This window comes from Pectinophora gossypiella, chromosome 3 (assembly GCF_024362695.1).
Source record: "Pectinophora gossypiella chromosome 3, ilPecGoss1.1, whole genome shotgun sequence".
NCBI classification, from domain to species: domain Eukaryota; kingdom Metazoa; phylum Arthropoda; class Insecta; order Lepidoptera; family Gelechiidae; genus Pectinophora; species Pectinophora gossypiella.
In genome coordinates, this window is record NC_065406.1 from 9,963,254 (window position 1) to 9,982,682 (window position 19,429).

Below are 19,429 nucleotides of genomic sequence, written 5' to 3' on the forward strand. Positions count from 1 at the left end.
CTACAAATAACGATCACAGTGTGGTAATAATAAGGTTGATTTTTCTTTGAATCGTAAGTTATAATTAACGAATGATTGAAAGATGTAAATGACTCTAACTTAGGATAGGAGGTGTCTGCAGAATCAAGGTCATCACAACTTTCAATCATGACTAGCGATTAAAAAAAATCAACCTCATTATTTTGCGATAATGCCTTCGACGGTACTTTTGAGAACAACACGATGCCATGATTCGATATCGATATAAAGTAATTATTTTGCACATCACTAAAACAGCTGTGGCGCGCGATCCGCGTCGTCGCCGGTGGGTCGCTCGCTGCCGGCTCGACGAGTTCGTTTCGAACGAGCGCCAGTGGGCTTGGCGTGCGTGGCGGTTTGGTCCCGGCTTGATAACGACATTCAAGCTCCCTACGGTCATTACTGTAATAATTTGAAAACTAAACATTCAGATTCGTTTCGTCTTTTATTCATCTAAAACAAACTAAAAAAAAGAACAATCGGAAGCAGTTAAAAGGTAAGCTGCATGATTTTTGTAGTAGGTACCTACTCCAAACTGACTATTGTGAACCTGTCTTTGTTCCATGTTATTTTTTTTATCAATGCCCGGTCGCGGGCGGGTGCCGCGCCGCGGGCGAAAGACACATGCATTCATCACTTGCCTTTTTCAGCGGCATAATTTTATTTGGCCGAATATAAATCGAACCGGTATTACGAGTAGGTAATTTTTCATCGAAATCACTTACTTTTTGCTATATGAGGCTATACATTTCTTGTAAAACATTAATAAAGAGCAGTTTACCATTCGGATGGCTTTAAAGCTGTAATAATTCTCAAGTCATAGATATCTAGCTTTATTGGGGTCACATTTCAGTAACTGAAACCCTGTAAAACTAGGTATTGTATAAACAAAGTGTAAAAGTATCTTCCCTGGTAGTTAGCTGCCCTAATGATCCTGTGTAATGACATACTGGTCTATTTATACAAGTGTAATTTTGTTCTAGTTGTCTGGGCTAAATTCAGTCTACATGCCTGCAAAATTTTATCTAGCTGTAATTACACTGTTTTAAATGATGTAGGTTTGTAGGTACTAGGATGGAAAGTTTATTCAATTTTATTTTATTTTTATTTACATACCTATCTGCTTAACTAATCTGTTAATTGTTTTACTGTAATTTGGTAAATACCAACTGTTTATAACTGAAACTTTCTTATCAATGTCTTGTTCTAGAATTTATATCTTGAAACTGAAATAAATGCAGATGTTTATCTATATTCAGGCACTAGGTACCTATCTGATAAATGAAAGCATTTCTTTTTATTGCAAGTCGGGTGTGTTATCAAATATTTCATAGGTAATTTAGGTATGTAGGTTTATGATATGAAAAACAAGCTAATATATTTGCTTTATATGTGAATTGTGATACTTCAGCAAATGGAACTACACAAATCTTTAGTAATGAACACAAAAAGAGGAGTGATATAGGTACTAATAATATTTTATAGGTACCTATTTTCCAGATATTTTTTCCCATTTGCATCAAGTTATTATTCCTGTTATAGTACCAATGTAACACTTTTTTACATTGTAGTCTATTAACAAATATTCACTTCACCTTCACTTTTCATGATTCTGATTACATAATAGGTAGGTTGATTGACATTTACATTATATTTTTTTTTTAATTATGATGTGATATGGTAGTTTACCTGGATTCAGGCTTAACAATAAAAAAACGTATTTTAAGCTGCCTCAACTATTTCATATATTTTTTCTTTGTACTTAGCACTATCATGTGCGGGTGTGTGCGCATCCTGCGCGCGCGGAAGGCGCTGCCGCGGTCCTGGCACCTGCGACACTCTAGCACGTCATCTACACCACCAGTAGTGCCTGGAGTACCTTATACTAAACTCAGTATAGGAGTACCTAAAGAAATATGGCAGGATGAAAGAAGGTAACTAATTATTCTACACAATAATACAAGGAAGAAAGCAAAGGGGTGTGCAAAAGAACATTCTTTATCATATAGGCGCTCTTTCTTTAACCAATCATAAAAAATCCACTGACAACTTTATACAGACTGTTCTCTCATATAATATTTTGCTGATAATTTTTATATATTTCAGGGTTGCCATAGTACCAGCTGTAGTTAGCAAATTAGTAAAAAAGGGCTTCAATGTGAATGTGGAAGAAAATGCTGGAGCCTTAGCCAATTTCCCAAATAAGACTTATGAGGAGGCTGGCGCCAAAATAACTAGCTTAAAGGATACATTCCAATCAAGTAAAATATATTTTTTTAAATATTTCTAATGCTGTATGAATAAGCCAGAAATCGAAGATAGATATAAAGGAAAAGACGCATTGATTTAAAGGCTAATAGAATAATAAAAATTTTAATGTAAGAAAAGGTGAATAATTTTGTTTTTTCTTTTTTTCAGATATTGTTCTCAAGGTCCGTCCATTAGTTGACAAAGAGATCATAAGTGTACAGGATGAGGGAACACTTATTTCTTTCTTGTACCCAGCACAGAACCAAGATCTGATTAAGAAACTGGCAGCTAAAAAAGTTAATGCATTTGGTAAGACTAGAGAGTACCTATCTAATTATTTATATTTACACATAAATACAAGTACAATGCAATTAAATAAAGTAATAAATAATTAATCCCACTGAACATAAAATATATTAACAAAAACAAGTAGCAGACCAGTCTTTTTTTGGAAACTAGTTTAAATCAGGATATTCCAACGACCTTGGATGTATACCTACTGAATAATGAAACATTAATCCTATTTTTTGTCACATTCTTTTTATGTAGTAGCATATATGCCATTATAGGAGAGACTAAAATATAAGTAAATAAAATAAAAGACATTGATTGTATTACTCAATTGATGATGCAAAAATATCGATACTCCAACTTTATACACTTAATACTTCCATGAATTTGTACGAAAGACATTTCCTTCCGTACAAATGACTTGTTTCGTAAGCATCAATAAGGAATCTAGAATTAGATAGATGACCACTACTTTCTTTTCTCCATTCGTTTCCACTGTTAATTATAGTTTGTTGTGACAGCAATGGACTGTATACCTCGCATCAGCCGCGCCCAAGCCTTCGACGCTCTGAGTTCGATGGCAAACGTGGCCGGCTACCGCGCAGTCATCGAGGCTGCTGCCCACTTCCCAAGGTTCTTCTCTGGTAAGACATGAACCGTTTTTTTTATTTTAGGCATATTAATAGTTGTTGAGGACCTCGGTGGCGTAGCGGTAAACGCGCTCGGTCTGCGATTGTTGAAGTTAAGCAACTTTCGCAAAGGCCGGTCATAGGATGGGTGACCACAAAAAAAAAAGTTTTCATCTCGAGCTCCTCCGTGCTTCGGAAGACACGTTAAGCCGTTGGTCCCGGCTGCATTAGCAGTCGTTAATAACCACCAATCCGCACTGGGCCCGCGTGGTGGTTTAAGGCCCGATCTCCCTATCCATCCATAGGGAAGGCCCGTGCCCCAGCAGTGGGGACGTTAATGGGCTGGTGATGGTGATGAATAGTTGTTGATATTCCTGGCTTAGCCACACCATTTGCGACTTTCAAACTACTTCAAAACAGCACATTTTTCGGCCGTCTTATGCCGTTGTTCTGTATTCAATTGTTTACATATATACGTAAATCTTAGTAAGTAGTGTATGTATTTGATGCTATGTTATCATATGTTATACCATGTAGAAAATAAATAGCAATATCATATAAACATATTTGATAACGAAACATAAAACGATAAAAACATCCAGCTCCTAACCGCCTCGTACTTGGTTAAGCAAACCATTGAACTAGACATATTTTCGGGTACAAAGTAAATAATACATTTCAATAAGGAACATAATTATCTACCTTAACCTCTTAACGCCGCGATTTCCAGACACAATAGTTAAACAATGGGTTTTGGATTTTAAAAGAACATTCGGTCTTACTACTTTAAGATAACAAGCTCACGACTATTTCCAATTGGGATAGTCACAGGTACCGGGTCACGCTTCACCGAGCTTATTCCTAGATGAACGTATCCACCATTTTATCAAAAAGATTTCAATTGTTTTTTGTGCGAAGACGCAAACTGTTACCAGACGCACGTAGTAGCTTCAACAGTTTATTATGGGGCAGACAGGAGAGGTCATATCATAAGTCAAGTGTTTGATTGAGAGAACACGAACCAACATCGTAAACAGTCGGTTAAAATTGCAGTGCAAAAAAACATTCTCACTTTTAACGTATGAGCTGTATCTACATCTGTGTTATTGACCTTTATAAACACGTCAATGCGTAGGTATCGCTCAGTTTAACGAGATACCTGTTTATCTTTTTTATATCGCCTTAAAAACATTATACCAAACACACGTGTCTCGAGACGGTTAACAAAAGACCTAGACATGATCGTGTCCTATTCAACTCACACGATAGCATGATTACATTGTATATTATCAACTTGGGAGTATTCAAACACGTGCTAGACAATGGTTAGAAAAGTACTGAGATCGCTATAAATAAATTGTAATAGAAAATTAGCATCACGCATTACAGACGTTACTTAGAATTAGTAAACCCTGGTAAAGTTTGATAGGTACAGAGCGCGTATATAGAAATATAAGATATGCATAGTGTAAATAATTGAAGATAAGTTTAAAATGTACGGCAGCAACAGAATAATCGGGTGAATTGTAAAGTAGACTAGTCGTAGTAAAATGCGCAATGTACCTGTATCGCGACCCACTTCCAGAGCGGCATAGTTAATTATAAAAACAACTGAACTATCTCGCGAGTACTAGATTCAACCTTGGTAAAAATATACCCATGTATACTTGTTTGTTACTATTTACTAACTGAATGAACAATTAGTCTATATATTTCAGATTGAAGTGATACTAAAAACGGCATTATTCGGGTATCATTTCTTAGCAATCTAAGAATTGCTTTTTGTTTAGCTAAATAGCCATCCATGCACGTTTTTCATGGAAAAAGCAGTCATAGAACTGTAGGCTTAACACGAATTTTCTTTCACTAGGGACTATGCTCGATACATTGATGTATAATATTTTACTATTTGTTTTCGATACCTCAAGCTACAGAAGATTGTGCCAATCTAACGCTGGCACTCGCAAAGTGCAATTATGGCAAATAGAAATCAATCATGTGCTATTTGCTGTAGAGCTCGAAGATCAACAAGCTACCTAGTTACACCAAATATGTATGCACACGTCATTTTTGATTACCGTAAAATCGTACAAATTACCACGCCCACGTGCTCTCGATACATCGGGAATCTTGAATAAGACTCTTCTGAGACATCAGGGAAATGAGGATATTTAATAATTAAGACCAATCAAACCCCTTTATAGTTATATTATTACTTGCTCCTGAGTCCTGACTGACCCTCAATAACCCGCCTCGCGCCTTACAATTCAATAAATATACAAAATATGATAGCGTGACGAACTTTTTAAACAATAACACTAAAAACTTACTACTACTTTAGGATGTATGAGCATCAGACCATATCCCTGGCGAAGTAACTAGAGAGGTTATTTGTATGAAACCTTCTGATCTGTGTATTACATCAGCACGAGTTATAAACGAAGTACACCAACAGGTCAGATGACGGCGGCGGGTCGCGTGCCTCCATGCCGCGTGCTGGTGGTGGGCGGCGGCGTGGCGGGGCTGGCGGCGGCGGCGCAGGCGCGCTGCATGGGCGCCGCTGTGCGGGCCTTCGACACCCGCCCGGCCGTACGCGAGCAGATTGAGAGTCTCGGCGCGCAGTTCATCACTATGGAGATGAAGGTCAGTCGGAATAACCACCACACACAACAGTCGAAGTCCTAGTAGACAAAGTCTTACGTTAGAGACTGAAATGCTACAACACTACCCATGGTTGGAGGATTTGAAACTCTATCAAGCAGAATGTACGTTGGTAAGACACATCATCAAATCGTTCAAAAGACAGTTCAAGTAAAATAAAATAGAGAAGTCTTATTATCTAGACAACTAGTCAGCTGGCAGTGCGCCATTATATTCGTCTTGCCCTATTTCTTTATAGGCTGGTGTGGCTTCATAGGAACATATTTCAAGAATTGTCTTCAAAGAAATGTTAGACAATATTTCCTTGTTAAATAAAAATACCAACATCTATTGACTTCTTATCAGTGAAGGCATATGGAACTTATCCAAGCATACTTAACTGCTACCTATTTCTGCTATAATCCTAAGATTATATTACGACCTCATTAACCTGTGTTTGAAGTTCATCTGGTGGTGTCCATAATCATGAGACATTATTTTTGCATTTCTCTCTAGAGAGAGATCTTTAATGATCTGAAGTGTCTACCATAACGTGTAACACACATTTGTGTAATTTGTAAATGTAATAAACGTACCTCGAATTTTTAATCAAACCTTTGCAATGTGGCTCTATACTTAAGTTACAGCGTTCACCTACAGTGTCAAGTAGGTAAAGCTATAAAAATATAGCGCCACACGCCTACAAAGTCGCAATTCAATTATCCAAATGCAACGAAATCGATTTGACTGTGCATTATGTAGGTATGTGCTTGTGTTTCAGAGGAGGATGGGGTGCACCGTCACCCTGCCCTAAAACGATGGTAATTTCCACTTTCCCCACACTGACTTATCCTAGACAATGTGTAGAAACATATCACATAATTCTGTGTGCTCTACTTATTGGTGTCATTTGTTTAGCATACTTACTTGCGCATTATCAGCTATAAATGGACCTGCTCGTGATAAATAAGTTACTATCATTACGTAAAGTTATTTAGTTACATTTTAATTTTACTTCACTCGCATCTCTGTTCTCACATGTTTTTGTTAAAACGCACCTGCTAGTTTGTGTAACTATTTGTACTAGAATAAAATAAATTCAACATAATGTAATACTTTTACTTGATAAAGTCAGTCGACCATAAACACCAACGTGTCATCTTATGTTTTGATGGACAAATATAAAACATACACGGTCATAAGGTCGACGAAATACCTACAATACGACTGCGTTCCGATCTGCTACATATTCTGTTTAATAATAAATATAATATAATAAATGATTAACACAATGACTCGCCCAATCCATTAGCATGGGTTTTAATTATTGGTCGAGTACTATAGAACCAGCTAGTTTACACACACACTGGCTGGCCTAGTGTGGTTAGCCCAGCTGTGGAAATATGAAGACCAGAGAGGCTAAAAAGGCCACATCAAAGCAATTCACCTAAAAAAAGCAATATTGCTAATTGACATTTGTTTTCATTGCGCACTTACTTTTATATGCGCAAATGTCGAATTGCCATATTGCTTTTTAGATTAATTGTTTCGTTGTAGCCTTTTAACACCTCAGATTGTAGGAAAGATTTTATTTTGATAACTTTTACTTTAGTGTAGGTTTAATATAAATAGAACGTGTTAAATTAAATTACTATCATATTTTTGGAAGACTAATCAATAATCATTATTACACGAATTCGCACTGCAACAGCAGTTGCATTCTTTGTCGGCGTTATCAGTTTCAACTCAATATTAGTAGGTAATTATGTCTCGATATCGCGTCTATCGCATTAGGTCACAACCACCTGCGTTATCTATTAAATAATGCATTATCAATATATTATAAATGTAATCTTACAAAATAAATATTCCGAACCCCCGCCGTTATTATAGTTCTTATCTAAATACGTATAGATTGCAGGTATGGTGACCGTCGGAACGGCGGGTCACTCCTCGTATTTTGTAGGCGTGTTTTAAGTTGAAGTGGTATTAGGCTAGTAGCAGCACTAAGTGGGCAGCAATTATTGAGCACCATTTCAACTAAAAATACGCCGACAAAATACGAGTGACCGGCCGTTACGACGATCACAAAGGTATGCGACTTTTTTGCTAAATCGACTTACAGGACCTCCTTATCGGTCGGTAGTAGGAGGGAATGCAACCATACTAAAGTAATACTGCGGAGTTAAAAATACTAAATCGAAGCAATTCATCTAAAAAAGCAATATTGCTATTTGACAACTGTTTGCATTGCGCACTTACTTTTATATGTGTATGCAAATGTTGAATTGCAATATTGCTTTTTTATATTTTTTCTATGAATTACTTCGGTGTGGCATTTTTCGCCCCCAACTAATTCATATTATATATATATTATCCCTGAATACGACTTACAGCAACTCTTGATATAAAGTCCAAAAATGTGTATGATGAGCAGCATATCCTCCGTATGATAGTCTATTGAGGCAGAAAGAACGTTATATTAATTAATACAAGAAATCGACCTTATGTGTTCTGTGGGCATGTAGAGTGAATTCATCTTATATGATAAACTTCACTCAACCTTCTGGCTTATCGGTAAATAGGTATAATCTCTTCCAGAATTATTTCCGTTGCTCGGTATTGTCGACATAGCTAATACCTACTAATCAATTTAGTGCATAACATTTGCTAAAAAACCTTTAGAAATAACCTTGGCTTTTTGTCCGTTATTTCTACTGTACGTATCTGTCTTTTTGTGTACAAACCTACAAAGTATGAAATACATTTAGTATAGTTGTGTACCTACATAGATAAAATTGCTATTAGTGGGAGTATATAATTTTCATTATCAACCAGAGGTACAATATGTTTATACCACAATTCGTGTTCAATTTAAAATTTTGTAGAAAAGTCTTCATAATGATGTAATATCGTAAGGATCTATAACTGGTTCTACCTTCGGGTTGGAAGTTAAGATGTAATTCCATTCTGCGCCTATCAATTTGTTCAGATATAAGGTAAGGCCCTGAAGAAATGTTAGCATAAAGAAATCCAAAAAAGCTCCTTTAACTTGTCATTAAGGCGGATATCTCCCTTCTCTCAGGAAGAAGGAGCGGGCGAAGGTGGCTACGCTAAGGAGATGAGTCAAGAGTTCCTGGACGCCGAGAGAGCACTGCTGGGCAAAGAAGCGCGGACTTCTGACGTGGTGATCAGCACAGCTCTTATACCTGGCAAGCCGGCGCCACTGCTTATTATGGAGGTAAGTTTGATCCAAAGGTGAATGTTGGAATTATGTAGAATCCTCGTTTTGTGTAGACTTGTGGTGTTGTGACTGCCGAAGACAGGATATTTACTTACTTTCTCGCTTATTTTTTGTTTTCCAAATTCATTGTTCCAATATGTGCATGGAATGAGACTTTTGATATCATATGGAAAAGGTTTCACCTCCTTTCTTCTTTAAAACTATTTTCAGGCAACCACCTCTGAAACTAGCGTAACTATCTATTGACACGTCCTACTTTAAGACTATGTCTACTATATATTTATTTTATCTCAGGACGCCGTTCGCGACATGGCCCCAGGCAGTGTGATCGTAGATCTAGCCGCGGAGATGGGCGGTAACATAGAAACCACCCAGAAGGGCAAGATAGCTCGCGTGCACGGCGTCACACACATCGGCCTTACCGACCTGCCTAGTCGTATGCCTGCACACGCCTCCACATTGTATGCCAACAATATATCCGGATTTCTTCTTAGTATTGGTAAGTGTATTTTAGATAACATGTATTGCTAACATGTATTGCTAAAAACTTATTACAGAGTACACAAGTACGCAAGTTTCTCGTGTGAAGTGTCTGGGGACACTACTCATTGAAGATATCGTACATGCACATCTGCGTGTGTTATATCTGACGTACATACGATTGAATACTAAAGCAAGACTGAGGGGGGTGAGGTAAACCTAGCTCAGCCTCTGGTGGGGAGCGGAGAGTTGCCGTTCTATACATTCCTTATTCTATGTATAAACAAAAAATGCTGATTTTAATGTAAATGATGAATTCTTCGTACGTACGTGTGAATTCTATTTCCGCTTAACAATGGCTAATCATGTCCTAATCAATAGTGCTCTAGCGCCCGCTACGCGGGCAGACAATGAATATATTACGTAAGTATAGTATAACCACCACGATGACGCACCAAAACATATACATTTAACCAAATAATATACCATTGTTTATGTCATTCACTCAATTCATGAAAACCTCCCCTCAGGTACAAACGACCACTTCCACATCAACCTGGAGGACGAAGTGACCCGTGGGGCAATAGTTCTGAAAGCCGGCGAGCTGCTGTGGCCGCCGCCGCCGCCGCCCAGCATGGCGCCTGTACAGGCCGCGCCTAAAGCTGCAGCGGTTGCGAAGGCCGAGCCTCCCAACCCTTTCAACGAGACGCTCAAAGACGCGTTCTTGTATTCTACAGGTTCGACCCTACTCTATTAATTACTTGGGATTGTCTTTAGTAGATTTGTAATTTTAGTGAAAATTCTACTTACATATATGATGAATGTAGTGACATTTGACAAGTAATAAAGGACGTATTCAATTTCTGACTGTGAACTACATTTTTTGTTATTACAGGTCTAGCTAGTTTAATCGGACTGGGAATTGCGTCCCCCAATCCGGCGTTTACAACAATGACGACTACATTAGCCTTATCCGGTAAGAATTTGATAAACTGTTTTATGTTTTACAACTATGAAATCCACAGCACAATTCGTTTTCTATAAGAAACTTGACAAGGATTTTTTTATAAAGTTATAGAATGCATTGGTATGCATTCCACCACCCCAATACCACCCCAACAGAAGTTCAGAACGGAATTGTGCAGGAAACGACTTTGTTGATTTCACGTCAGTGGGAACGTACTCAAAACGTAGCATGTACAAAATTCAAATTCAAAAACACCTTTATTCAGTAACATAGAAACTTTGAATCGTCATTTACAAATACTTTATGCCACTTTTCTGCAACGTCCAGGCGTGGTAGGCTACCACACGGTATGGGGTGTGGTGCCGGCGCTGCACTCGCCGCTGATGTCGGTCACTAACGCCGTGTCGGGCATCACCGCCGTAGGCGGCCTGCTGCTTATGGGTGGAGGCTACGTGCCTGAAACTCCAGTGCAGGTATATAGCAATAATTAACTATAGGAATCTATAGTAAAGTCCCGTAATGCCAAACGGTGCTCGAAGAGCAATAAAATGGAACAAGACGCCGCCGGTTGCGCTCTCTATCGCACTTACGGGGGGCATAGTGTAATTGGTATAAAAAATTGGTCGCCCAACGATGTAATCTCTTTGTTATTTATCTATACATACATATAAATGTATTCTATTATTTTCAGTGGTTAGCAAGCACTGCAGCTCTCATCTCATTCGTCAACGTATTCGGCGGTTTCTTGGTCACGCAGCGAATGTTGGACATGTTCAAGAGGTATGTTAGACTTTACTTCATAGTAGATAGTTTGCTTTTCCTAGCATTTGATTATATATACATACATAAACTCACGCCCATTTCCCACCGGGGTAAGCAGAGACTATAGAATTCCATTTGCTTCGACCCTGACACACTTCTCTTGCTTCCTCCACATTCATCCACGCACATTCCTTCATACACGCACGCCGGTTCAGAGTAGATCGTATTAAACCTTTTCTAAGGACATCTCCAATTTGATCAATCAATGTAAGTCCTTCTCGGTCTTCCTCTGCCAGTCCTACCATCAACTTTCGCTCTATATTTATATTTAGCATTTGATTATCATCGCCTTCAGCCTCTATCGCGAACTTCGCTTCCCAACTCTGCCCTCCATTAATTTGTGTTAGACACAGTTTGACTTATCAAATCAAATATACTTTATTGCACCTAAACAGAACACACAAACATTCAACAACAGTACAAATGGGCGGCCTTAATCTGTTTGTTTTAGACCCGGTGACCCACCAGAATACGGATATCTATATGGTATTCCAGCTGCGGCACTTCTCGGAGGCTACCTTACAACAGCAATGCAGGTAAACTCAGCTTCTCTTTTGAAACATTACTGCTTAAAAACTATCAGTCAGTGCATATTTTATGAAGTTTATGTAACTCACGGAATAATAAGAAACGAATAGTTGGCGGTGATATTTGTTTAGGGAAATTATGTGCATTTACACGTCACACGGGATAGAAGGTGGGGATACGGTGCTGGTGAAGACAGAGTACACTTAGCAATACGCAGTGGCGTTAAGCCGGGTTGCTAGTGATGACTAACTATAATTTAATATTAGTAGTATTGTTTACGTAAAAGTATCTATGTATTGTATATGGTAACTGGCGCACATATCCAATTCAAACCACCCTCTTCATTAATTATGTATTAATGTGTGCAATAAAGATTTATTAAATCTTTATTATGGAGCATACTCCACCACGCTGCTCCACTCCGGGTTAGTGGAGGTATTTTTACGTTTAATAGCCGGGGCCAACAGCTTAACATACCCTCCGAGACCACGGAATCATTTTACTTTTTCGGCCAGCAAAATTGGATAAATAAAAAAAAATGATTTATTTTCGCTAGGGCTACCCTGAAGTGCATCAGATGGCATATCTAGCATCTTCCCTGTGCTGCGTGGGCGCACTCGCCGGCCTCAGCTCACAGACCACTGCTAGGAAAGGAAACTACCTCGGAATGGTAAGCTTTACTTAATTTAAGTTCTTGGAATTCTGAATTGAATGGAATAGTATAGAAAATACAGTAGAAATTTATTTACAATGTCTATAAAAAGTTTTGCACGATTTTCTTCTAGATTTACCTAATCAAGAAAGTAATTCATTTCAGAATTCCTAAGTTTATTTTTCTCCTAGGTGACAATTCAGCAACCGATGATTAGAAAAGGCATTCATAATGATATGAATACAGTGGATGCAGCTTAAGACTCGGCCCAAGCCCCGCTCATTGTAATCTTGGTGGCGGCAAACCACACTTGCCGATCATTGTAAAGGCATTGAGACAGCATTGACGATGTTGACAAAAATAGTACATCATTTATATAATTATTAATTCGTAATTTATATTTATTTCTTCAATTGTAACTTATCCGCGCTTGTTATTTCTATAAAAATATCAATTAAATCCTTATTTGTATGTTTTTATTTCATAGATGAGATGTACTACTTTTGTCACGTCAGCTTATCTATATCTACATCAGTATTGAAGCCTAGACTGTATGTAATACGATTATTGCACATTATTTCATAACGTGGCAACTTGGGTTCAGCTCACCACTTCACTTTGATGACTCTTTAGTAATATGAGGTTGCTTAATGTCCTACTTTTTAGTTAACAATAAGTTTGGCAGTAGTCACAAAAGTTAATGGGAAGTGAAGAATTATTTCTCTAAACGCTATCAGCTTTAACTTTATTATTTCAGTTTTTGTGTACCTTTGAAATAACTTTAATATTTAGATACCTACACTAAAGATTGCAGATCAAAGTTTATCTGCCAGACCATATCGTCATAGTCCTATATTCGTTTTATACAGGGTACTAGTGACACCGTAATGAATACTTTGATTCAGACCACGATTCTGAGTTGATATCAAGTGGAATTTTTGGAAATTCCACTTATCTTTGAATCGTGGGTATGAATCATCCCTCAAAGTTTTCGTTACGATGTCACTAACACCCTGTATATCGAATAACGCGTAACTTAATAATAATAAGTTGACTCAATCATTATAGACGGCAGTACGGCTCACAACCTATTACGTTGGTCTAACAGAAAACTCGGTAACGTGTGTAAACTTGTTCATCTTGCCTGTGTCTACCCCATTTGGGATATAATCGTGAGCTAAAAGAGCTGCTTTAAAATATCCTTATTTATTTAAACAACTATTATCGTTAACTAACAAGTGGGACCTTCTTTTTCTACAACACATACAGTCAACACTTTCGTGCAGTACCTCTAAATGTACAAGTTTTTTTCTTTCAACCTCAAAGATCGGCGTAGCGGGCGGTATAGCAGCAACATTAGGTGCGCTGACACCCAGCGCTGAAGTCTTCGCTCAGATGGTGGGCGTGGCAGGCGCGGGCGGGCTCATCGGCGCCACCATCGCCAAGAGGATCGAGATCACCGACCTGCCGCAACTCGTGGCTGGCTTCCACAGGTATTACCCGGTTTTAGATCATGAGTGACGTAGTATGTGCTCGTCAAATCCGGATACTTTTTTCTTGTCACCTAGTAAATATTCTGGTTTTTGAATCAGCATAATTTGTTTGCCCACCAACAATGAAAGAGAGAGCCAAATAACTTTTATTTATTATGAATACACGACGAGCCCCGCACGTATGACGTAATAGACTGAAAATAATATATCTAGCCTATTTTATCCCTCTACTTTTCTCGACTCTCTACCCAATCTCCGACTAATCCTTCCGATAAGTGTTGACGTCGTTACTTAAGATAATACTTGATAATTATAACACTAGTCCCGAACAAAAAAAGTCATCATAGTTCTTGAATCAGAAGCAGAATTAGTTATTATGTTGAGTTGATTGTATAAAGATGATATTATTATTATTTACTTCAGTTTAGTCGGCATGGCAGCGGTGTTGACTTGCTTGGCGACATACATGCACGATTTCCCAGCGATGGCGTTGGACCCCACGGCCGCTACGCTTAAGACATCGCTCTTCCTCGGCACCTATATCGGTGGCATCACGTTCACGTAAGTCTTACATAATTTAGAAGAAGAAAGAGAGTCGCATTCTCTCTTAAGAAGTCATTACTTAAGGAATAAGGGAAATAAAATAGAAGACAACCAAAAGACTGCAACTGGGTCTATTGATATGTCAGACTTGGCTAATCGAATTTATAGTTAAATGGAAGCTTTGGCATAGAAAAAAATTAAGATCTTTTGCGGCAATTTTCATCTTATAATTTTCGTCCTCGTTACAGCGGTTCTCTAATAGCCTACGGCAAGCTCCAGGGTTCGTTGAACTCTGCGCCGCTGCTGCTGCCGGGGCGGCACGCGATCAACGCGGGCCTGCTGGCCGGCTCGCTGGGCTGCGGCGGCGCACTGCTCGCCCTGCCCGACGCGCCCGGCTTGCCGCTGCTGTCTGCGGCTGCCGTACTGGCTGGCATACAGGGGCTGACACTCACTGCTGCCATTGGAGGTTAGTGCTCACAACGGTTCTGTTATCGCTAGGGTCGTTCAACTCAGCAGCGCACTACTCGCGTTCCCCGTCGCGCACTACCTATCGCTGGTCAGTCAGACTCAGGACGCGTCAATGTTTATTTCTAATAGTCTATAGCAAGGTCCTGTGGATTTGTAAATCTCGTCACTATGATTGCTCGGACGATGTGCTATCGACTTGTTGAACCAGAAAGTATCGCGTCAGTAAAACGAATGAGGCATTGTAAATCTAGTAAACAATGCTGTTGTTTCAGGTGCCGACATGCCGGTAGTGATCACAGTGCTGAACAGCTACTCGGGCTGGGCGCTGTGCGCGGAGGGCTTCATGCTCAACAACTCGCTCATGACCATCGTGGGCGCGCTCATCGGCAGCTCCGGCGCCATTCTCTCTTACATCATGTGCAAGGTGAAATAAATCATGAACAAACATATCTCTCTTCTCGCATTACGCTGTATACTATACTTCTGCCTTGCTGTCATTCTAATATATACGGACTTCAATGACCGTGATACCAAAATTAATAAGATCAGAAACATCTGACAGAAGAGCCACGCATTTTTAGCGCATTAAAATTTATTTGTATCTTTCTGAAAGTTGTAGGTGCTTATAGCAAGAACTCTTGATGGGCAATCTTCTCGGAATTTTGTAATAATTCCCATTTTAAAAAAAATGGGTAGACTGCCCATCTATATAGATGGGGAGGAAGGTAAATAAATAAGTGTAAATGCGAATTTACCTATTATATATTGGTAACACTTGCACTATTGTCGCTAACGTAACAACCGTTGTCACTAGGCTATGAACCGTTCCCTGCCGAACGTGATCCTGGGCGGGTACGGCGTGACGAGCTCGGGCTCGGCGCGGCCCGCCGGCGCGACCCACACCGAGCTGAACGTGGACTCCGTCGCCGACCTCATCCACCGCGCTTCTAACATCATCATCACTCCTGGTGAGTAGGGTAAACGCATTGTAAAGGCCGACTGCCCTCGTGAGTTGCAAGGACTATACCCGTCCACGAAAGCGCGAAAAATTATAAGTCTATGCGTTTAAGTCAGCTAAACACCTCCCTGGAATGCCCCCACCTACCCTGCACGGTGCCCAGCGTTTGTGTTATCAGTATGAGATCACGGAACAAATTTACATGCGCGAGTTATACTTGATGCTTTATTTTTGCGCATTGGTTGTAGTGACTTTGTAGAGCAGCTTGCATTTACTCCACCTCTAACTGCAATAAACCAGCATAATGAAGTATGAATCGTATCTACTTGCTCTTCTACCTTAGCATTATAAACATTTTGTTTACATACAGGTTACGGTCTTTGCGTAGCCAAGGCACAGTATCCTATTGCAGAACTGGTGAACATCCTGAAATCAGCTGGAAAGAAAGTACGCTTCGCCATCCACCCCGTGGCAGGTATGTATCAGTAATTATCTTTAGAATATAGCTGACCTGACTATCATGGTCGATACCTCTGACAAATTATACCGGCTTCAATCAACTTCTGACGCAGTTTATCAATGCAAAGAGCATGCGCTGCCTCTATTGGTCGACGCACAGGCCTTCCCTCAATCAACCGGAGGGGGTATGGAGCATAACTCCGCCACGCTGCTCTAATGCGGGTAGATCGGGATGTTTGAGCTACTCAGAGACAGATATTTGTTAAAAACTATTTCGTTTTTCAAGTGTAGAATGTCAAAAATGTGGCTTATTTCAGGTCGTATGCCTGGTCAACTAAATGTATTGCTCGCTGAAGCCGGTGTGCCGTATGACGACGTGTTTGAAATGGAGGAAATCAATGACGAATTCCCTGAGACTGACCTCGTGCTTGTTATTGGTAAGTCATAACTTTTTTCAAAGTGGTTGCTTTGGAAAAGATTACATTTTGTACTCCTTCTATGTTATGTGTAAGATTTTGTGTTCTGTTTCTGCGCAAAAAGGTACATTCGATTTGATTTGATTACTTGGATGTAATATTGTATTGAAAATTAAGTTCCCTAAAAACTTGTTCGATTCCGTGCAGGTGCCAACGACACCGTCAACAGTGCGGCTGAAGATGATCCTAACTCTCCCATTGCGGGCATGCCTGTGCTCAAAGTATGGAAGGCAGATCAGGTAAATATCAGTCGTTTCTACGCAATTACCACACGTAGACTTTGCAGTTGATTTTGCCGACGAGAAACAATTTGTGTACCTATGTATCGCGTTGAAAGGTCCAGGATGGCGAACATGTTCTAGTTATTAGAGGTAGAATTTAAGTATTCTTTTAGTATTCGTTGTACAAAGATACTTGCCTTACAATCTTTATGGCCGATAAGCAACCTGCCACCATATCTTTTCAGAGCCATACTCTTGTCAGTGTATCATTCTCCATTCTTGTCTATTAAAAGGCCAATTATTTCATTTCCTTATAAGACATGATGTTCGTCTTACCTTTAATTAGTTCTATGTAAGCTCTTCTTCGCGAGGAGTGGAAATCTGTTATTCGAGCCCTACATCCCAACAGGGGATAAAAGGTTTAGTACAAGTAGAAGAAGAAGCTCTTCTTGGTCTTCGCCTTCCTGTCTTTCCTTCTAGCTTCCCTTCTATGATATTTTTAATAAATTCGTACCACACCGTTTGTCATATTTATATTTGGAGAGACTGCAAGTTGTCTGTTTGTTGTTGTGACTTCTAACATAGAATAAAGAATAATACTACGTATCGAATGGAACTCTCCACCCCGCACCATTTCGTATCGGGCGTCGACCTCACCTTATGTTCTGAGACCTCACCCTTCACTTAACAGAGATGCACAGATGTAAAAACACAATCAACTAACACATCAACGAATGTTTCAGGTGGTAGTAATGAAGCGTTCGATGGGCGTAGGTTACGCCGCCGTGGACAACCCCATCTTCTACAACCCCAACACTGCCATGTTGCTCGGAGACGCCAAGAAGACTTGTGACGCGCTCCTTGAACGCATCAAACATCTCAGTGCTTGAGTTTAATACATTATTGTTGCAACTCACAAGTGCGTCTAAACCTTTTTGAATGAAGTAAAAACTTTGAGTAAAAAAGAAAAACTAAATAGAATACGTTATATATTATCTTAACGTTTCTGTCGCGTCAAGGAAATTTACGAATCGCGTGCAACTTGTGCAAGCTAAAAGAAGAAGTAAAGTACGGGCGCAATTGTCACTTAGTAAACGACAATAACGTAAATAGCCAATATACGTCCCACTGCTGGGCACAGGCCTCCCCTTAATCTACCGGAGGAAGTATGGAGTATACTCCACCACGTTGCTCCGCTGTGGGTTAGTGGAGTAAACGTCAGTAATTAACCCAAATTAACTTACGATACATCACACAATATGTACTTAGTAAGTATACTTTTGGTAAATTGGTTTAGTCGTAGATTTAAGTGATCTGTATCAGTTTGACTGCCATGTTACCAATTTGAAAAGTGATTGTATAGATCCATGCTTGTTCTAAACTTTCAGCATGGTGTCTTCCTAAATAAGACTTTACAATGTGCCTTATGAGAAAATTTTGAGACTCATGACAGCTAGTCTATTTTAGCTTTTTGTGTACGATATATCAACATATTTTTAAGAAAAAAATAATTTTATTTATATGTATAGCATTCCTATGTGGGTATTGTATATGCTTGTTTCGAGTCATTTGTGATGAATTTGAAACGAACCCTGTGAGATTTACACGATAATCGTACAATGTCCTATAAACCGTCAAGTTTAAGTTTTACTACTTTTCATTTACTTATCATTACGCATTTCTTATGTGATTGCCTTGCGACATTAACCTCCCTAAACATTCCATTTGCTGATATTACAACGTTGGCAGATTTTGAGTTGTTGGTTCCTTACCAAAATTTAAGGATGATTTGTGTGACCGGTGTCACAGGCGAGGGCGACCGGAGTTCGAGTCGGTACATTCAATTTCTAATATAAATTAAGCCACTCTAATCTACGAATAAATAACAGGTATTTATTTGTAGACTCTAATGCGCGGATTCTCTGCGCTCGGCTCGATATAGCAGAGATATCATCCTTAAATACTATGTTACATAGGCATTAAGATAATATTAATTTTAAATATTAAGCGGTCAGACATACTAAATATGAAATTATCTTGAAATGAAATTTATAAAACTTAATTTAATAAAAAATAATAATTTGGATAATGTCATTCCATGTTCTATTTTATATGTAATGTAGTAATGCTAGAAGAATTACTAGTTATTAGTATCATTTTACAACTTGTGAAATAAACTGAGATTTTATTTAACTATTTTTTTTATTTATCATTATTTTTCAACATGAAATAAATATATTATTCAATAAATATTATATATTACATCTCAAAACACTATAACATGACACAG

At 38.9% G+C, this 19,429-nt stretch overlaps 1 protein-coding gene across 1 annotated transcript; it reads left to right on the top strand.

The window, feature by feature from the left end:
- Nucleotides 1-289: 289 nt before the first annotated feature.
- On the top strand, nucleotides 290-19,332 carry LOC126381934 (NAD(P) transhydrogenase, mitochondrial-like). Its single transcript, XM_050031506.1, has 23 exons — nucleotides 290-514; nucleotides 1,785-1,952; nucleotides 2,125-2,279; nucleotides 2,437-2,577; nucleotides 3,081-3,203; nucleotides 5,644-5,831; nucleotides 8,914-9,069; nucleotides 9,367-9,571; nucleotides 10,083-10,289; nucleotides 10,448-10,528; nucleotides 10,847-10,992; nucleotides 11,211-11,299; nucleotides 11,793-11,877; nucleotides 12,426-12,539; nucleotides 13,848-14,014; nucleotides 14,438-14,575; nucleotides 14,806-15,023; nucleotides 15,298-15,449; nucleotides 15,840-15,993; nucleotides 16,354-16,458; nucleotides 16,760-16,879; nucleotides 17,066-17,157; nucleotides 17,883-19,332. Exons 2-23 carry the CDS (start codon nucleotides 1,792-1,794, stop codon nucleotides 18,027-18,029), a joined length of 3,144 nt encoding a protein of 1,047 aa, XP_049887463.1. The 5' UTR covers nucleotides 290-514; nucleotides 1,785-1,791; the 3' UTR covers nucleotides 18,030-19,332.
- The last annotated feature ends 97 nt before the right edge of the window (nucleotides 19,333-19,429 follow it).